The sequence below is a fragment of the Aegilops tauschii genome, chromosome 2 (genome assembly GCF_002575655.3).
Source record: "Aegilops tauschii subsp. strangulata cultivar AL8/78 chromosome 2, Aet v6.0, whole genome shotgun sequence".
Taxonomy (NCBI): domain Eukaryota; kingdom Viridiplantae; phylum Streptophyta; class Magnoliopsida; order Poales; family Poaceae; genus Aegilops; species Aegilops tauschii.
In genome coordinates, this window is record NC_053036.3 from 82,579,020 (window position 1) to 82,583,620 (window position 4,601).

General features: G+C 47.3%; 1 protein-coding gene across 3 annotated transcripts; it reads left to right on the plus strand.

Moving 5' to 3' along the window:
• The first annotated feature begins 374 nt into the window (after positions 1–374).
• On the plus strand, positions 375–3,729 carry LOC109753082 (uncharacterized). Of its 3 annotated transcripts, none has more exons than XM_020312015.4 (7): positions 375–789; positions 1,179–1,285; positions 2,318–2,426; positions 2,516–2,677; positions 2,833–3,006; positions 3,084–3,216; positions 3,346–3,729. In XM_020312015.4, the coding sequence occupies exons 1-7, from the start codon at positions 526–528 to the stop codon at positions 3,351–3,353; spliced, it is 957 nt and encodes a 318-aa protein (XP_020167604.1). In that variant the 5' UTR covers positions 375–525; the 3' UTR covers positions 3,354–3,729. The 3 variants fall into 3 exon arrangements, with proteins under 3 accessions (XP_020167604.1, XP_020167611.1, XP_020167618.1); XM_020312022.4 differs by having other exon boundaries at positions 3,084–3,207; XM_020312029.4 differs by lacking the exon at positions 3,084–3,216.
• The last annotated feature ends 872 nt before the right edge of the window (positions 3,730–4,601 follow it).

Here is a 4,601-nt window from a genome sequence, read left to right on the forward strand (position 1 = left end):
TCATTCAGGAAAAAAAAAGTTACTTCGTTCGTTCACAAATATAAGATGTTTTGCATATTTTAATATAGACGGCATATCGACTGAATCATGAATAAACATATTAAAATACGTCTATATACATTCGAACCAAAAAATTCAAAACATATAAAAAGTGATCACAAGTAATACCTTTTTTTGAGAGAGATCACAAGTAATACCTGTGTGTGTAAAATGCAAGGAATTTTGTGACGCCCAAAAGAGTCCCTGAAACCCGAGGAAAGGAGGAGGTGAAGGCAGCCACAGGAAGCAAATAGCCATCACGGTCGCGTCACCGGCCGCCGCTCGTCTCCCTCCCTCCGCCTGCCTATAAACACCGCGCACCCACACACGGCCACACCGCATCACACCCACACCAACGCACGCCACAGGAGAGACCGACCGCGCGCGCGCGCTCGAACACGGCACGGCGGAGCCGCCACCACCTGAGATTCTGGCGCCCGGACCCACCTGCCACCAGAGACCCGCCACCCCGCCACCTCGTTGACAATGGCGGTGGCGCGGCTGCGCTCGGCAACCGCGGCGGCGGCGGCCCGGCTCCAGCCGGCGCTCGCGGGCCGGCGGCGCCTCGGGACAGCGGCCGCGGCGGAGGCCCCGGAGGCGGTCGTCGGGGCGGGCAGCGCGCGGTGGGAGCCGATGGGGGCGCGGGAGTACTACGACTACCGGCGCGCCATCTACGGCGACATCACGCACAAGGCCATCCTCGTCGACGCCGCCGGCACGCTCCTCGCCCCCACCGAGCCCATGGCCCAGGTCGGCCTACGCCCTTCCCCCCATACACCGCGCCTCCAATTCATGTTCCTCTGTTTGCTCCGCTCGATTCCGTTGGCCGTTCACATGGCTGACGGAGGCCTGCATGTTTTCTATGCGGTGCACGCGCTGAGGCAATGCGTTGCGTTTGGATCGATCTGATCCGTACTCCCGTTGGCCGTTCCGTTCGTGTATGTTCATAGATTTGGGCTGTGAGAACCTGGGCAGATTTGTTTCTGCTGTTCATTTCTGGGTCGTGTGGATTTGTCTCTCCATGCATGACGAATTACGGATAAAATCTCCCTTTCCTATGTTAATTGGGCATGCATGCGGTTTGATTAATATGGCTTGTGTTCTGAATGTTAATACTTTTGTTCTGAATGTTAATACAGGTGTACAGAACAGTAGGCGAAAAGTATGGGGTGAAGTACTCGGAGGATGAGATCTTGATGAGGTACCGGCAGGCATATGCGCAGCCATGGGGCAGATCGCGGCTTAGGTATGGCATTTACCTTTGGATTGTCCTCTTGTTTCAAGTGCGAGTTTGGGTGTGATGTGATTTCACTATTCGAGCATCTTCGATGGCTCTGTCTGATTTTGTTCTTGTGCACGTATAGAAATGAATAAATAGCATTTAGGACTGGGTATTCTTGCCATAAATGCCCTTGTTCAATTTAAACAAGGATATACATCAGGAAGCTCTGGAGTAACTTGTCTTTCACTTCCTTGAACTTGTCCTTTTTAATCAATTGGATTGAAATACCGCCTCTTCAAAATTGAGAGTGACGTGCAGATACGAAACAATTTCAAGCGGAGTTAATTATCCCTCAATCTGAGTTAAGCTGCGAGCCAAGAAACGTTTGTTAGAAGTAGAATTCCATAAGTAAAGTTCCCACCAGAACGCGGAGGAATATTTGCAAGAACAGCTTTGAGGATTCTATAATTCTCAATGTTCAGATTGAGATCCAGGAATTGGAATGGTCCCAAGTTCTATCTGGTGCTTGATGCAATTACCTTCTCAGATATGGCTGAGATAGTTTTATTTGTCTTTGGTGGTGCTAAAAGAACAATTGTGGGGTAGGAACATTGATTCTTAAGTTTCACATAGTATTCAGAAAGTAGAGAGTTTATTCTTATGCGAGAATTTGATTCTTAAGTTTCTGGCATATTCACAGTTAGGTTTAGCTGGTTTGTGTGCTTTACGAGCACTTAGTATCCTTGGGTGCGTTTTTCATAATCCTTATCAGGAGACAAATCTGAATGGAAATCGTACGAAACTGATTTTTGCAACATATATATGGACTGTGGTGATAGGTAGTACTGGTGATTTGATTCTTTTGTTTCTTATCAGCCTTGCATTCAGTTCCTCCTTGGAACCTGGAGTTATCATGTCACAAAATAATAATAATATACCTTTTAGCCCTCGGGGCATGTGGATTTTGTACAAATTTGCGATTCATTCAATCAAACATTTCAAACCTGTTAAAAAAAATATGCTGCTGCATGGACTTATGTTTCTCAATTTCTCCAGGTATGTTGATGATGGGAGGCCCTTTTGGCAACATATAGTTAGTTCTTCTACAGGCTGCTCAGATTTACAGTACTTTGAGGAACTTTATCATTACTATACAACTGAGAAGGTAAGAGAAAATCTGTAATCAAAATGATTTGAAACCATCCTATTGTGTGTTTGACCTCACAAATTGACAAACTGTTTTATGTTTGCTAGGCCTGGCGGCTCATTGATCCTGATGCTAAATATGTTTTTGAAGCATTGAGAAGGGCTGGTGTGAGAACAGCTGTTGTATCCAACTTTGACACCCGTCTCCGGCCACTGTTACAGGCCCTGAATTGCGATCACTGGTTCGATGCAGTTGCTGTATCTGCTGAGGTGGGTTTCCATTTACAGATGAGCTGCTTTAACTAAGCTTGTTAACTGAACCTTGACCCTTCAGCTACTGACCTTTGTATCTATAAGTTCGACCTTCAGTTTTCCTATTAATGTTCGCCATTAAACCCTTGTTCTCTGTTTTTTTCTGCTAACAGGTTGCAGCAGAAAAGCCAAACCCAACAATATTCCTGAAGGCCTGCGAGTTGTTGGACGTGAAGCCTGAAGAGGCTGTGCATATTGGCGACGACCGTCGGAATGATTTGTGGGGAGCTAGGGACGCAGGCTGCGATGCCTGGCTCTGGGGCAGTGATGTTCACTCCTTCAAGGAAGTAAGCTTTCTGTCTTTGTCTGCTCCAAAATTGAACTAGAAATCAATTATTGTCCTTATAGCAAACATGGCATCTAGGAGTGGCATTTCGCTGTCGGTGTAGTTGGGGATTATACACTGCAAATAAAGATCTGGCAGCTGTATGCTGTTACCACGATCAGTTCATTTGGAGCAACTGTTGTATTACAGATTACTCGGTTAGGTGCACCTGGTAACTGTTCTATTTTGATGAATCTCTTTAGTCTTTTTCCGCCGACGAAAGTGGGCGACGCCCCTTATCATATCAGCTGCAATTTTCAGAAATTATATGGTTGCTCACATCCGCACATCTGTATCGCAGGTCGCTGAAAGGATCGGAGTCAGTGTTGGAATGGGCAACAATATGTGATTCACCACGCTTGCTTGTAAGCGGGCTCCGCTGCGCCTGGCGGGCGGTCAGTTCGGATCGCTGCCCTTCCCTTCTTCCTGTCGAGTATATGCTCGCCGAGCCCCCTGAGCTTCAATAAAAAGGCTGGGAGGTGGTGCTTAGGTTGCCTCCTCTGTACATAGTGCCGACCCTTCTTTGCTCAGGTGTGTGTGTGGCTGTCCGGCCGCTGTACATATTTTCCAGGGAAGTGAGAACTGATGGCAGTGTCTCTCTGTGACAAGGCCTTAATTTCCTAAGTCTATATTGTAGCAACAATGTACGTATGTAATTAAGCGAACTCGATTTACCCTTTGGATCGTTCCTGCCGTGTGCTCTGAAATCTGTGTTTCACAAGAATGACCCCAACGTGCCCCTGCATTTTGTACATTGGATTTGGTAAAGAAAGTTGAGAGCATTGCCTTGTGGTGCTCGATATGGTTTGTTTCATCACTACGTGTGAATGCTTCCTAGGCACCCAACCACACTTTGAACTATGGAAGAAATATTATGAAGTCAAACCGTAGAAAAGTTGCGGCGAAGACGAACTTTGAGAGTGTGGTGGAGCCGATATTCAACCGAGGAGGCGTTGTCGCATATACTCTACAAAAAGTCCGGGGAAGCAAGGAGCCACACATGGCGCCCCACTTCAAAGGAACCAACAGACTTAGCAAGATCGTGAGCTTCCCAATTCTTTTCTCTCCTAACATGGATAATTTCAGCACCTGCAAACTCTCCCATCTTCTCCTTTATGTCATGTATGATTGCTGCATTTGGTCCCAGGTATTGGCCCTTCAAATGGTTGACAGTAGACATACAGTCAGTTGCTACTAAAATCTTGTCGATGTAGAGATCCGAGGCCAACGCGAGAGCTTCACTCACGGCCATCGCCTCCAAACACTCAGGTTGCACCATGTCTTGAAAGATCACAGCTGAAGACCCTTGGTATATTCCTTGCGCGCCCCTGCACACCACTGCAACTGCTCCCCTATTGCCATGTCGTGATATTGCAGCATCAACCATCAGCTTCATATACCCCTGCTGAGGGAGCGACCATGTCCTTAGGGTATGCACGCCCCCGGCTGATCGGCTGCTAGTTTCAGGCGCTCTGGTGGGCGTCCAGTTTGGTACAAGAGCCAAATCTGCAATATATTTCTGGATGGAACTGAAGATAGACAGTGGTGACTGAAATT

Coding starts and splice junctions, on each gene's coding strand:
- LOC109753082 (XM_020312015.4), top strand. CDS start 526: ATGGCGGTGGCGCGGCTGCGCTCGGCAACCGCGGCGGCGGCGGCCCGG. Junction 790..1,178: donor CCACCGAGCCCATGGCCCAG/GTCGGCCTACGC, acceptor ATGTTAATACAG/GTGTACAGAACAGTAGGCGA. Junction 2,427..2,515: donor ATTACTATACAACTGAGAAG/GTAAGAGAAAAT, acceptor TATGTTTGCTAG/GCCTGGCGGCTCATTGATCC.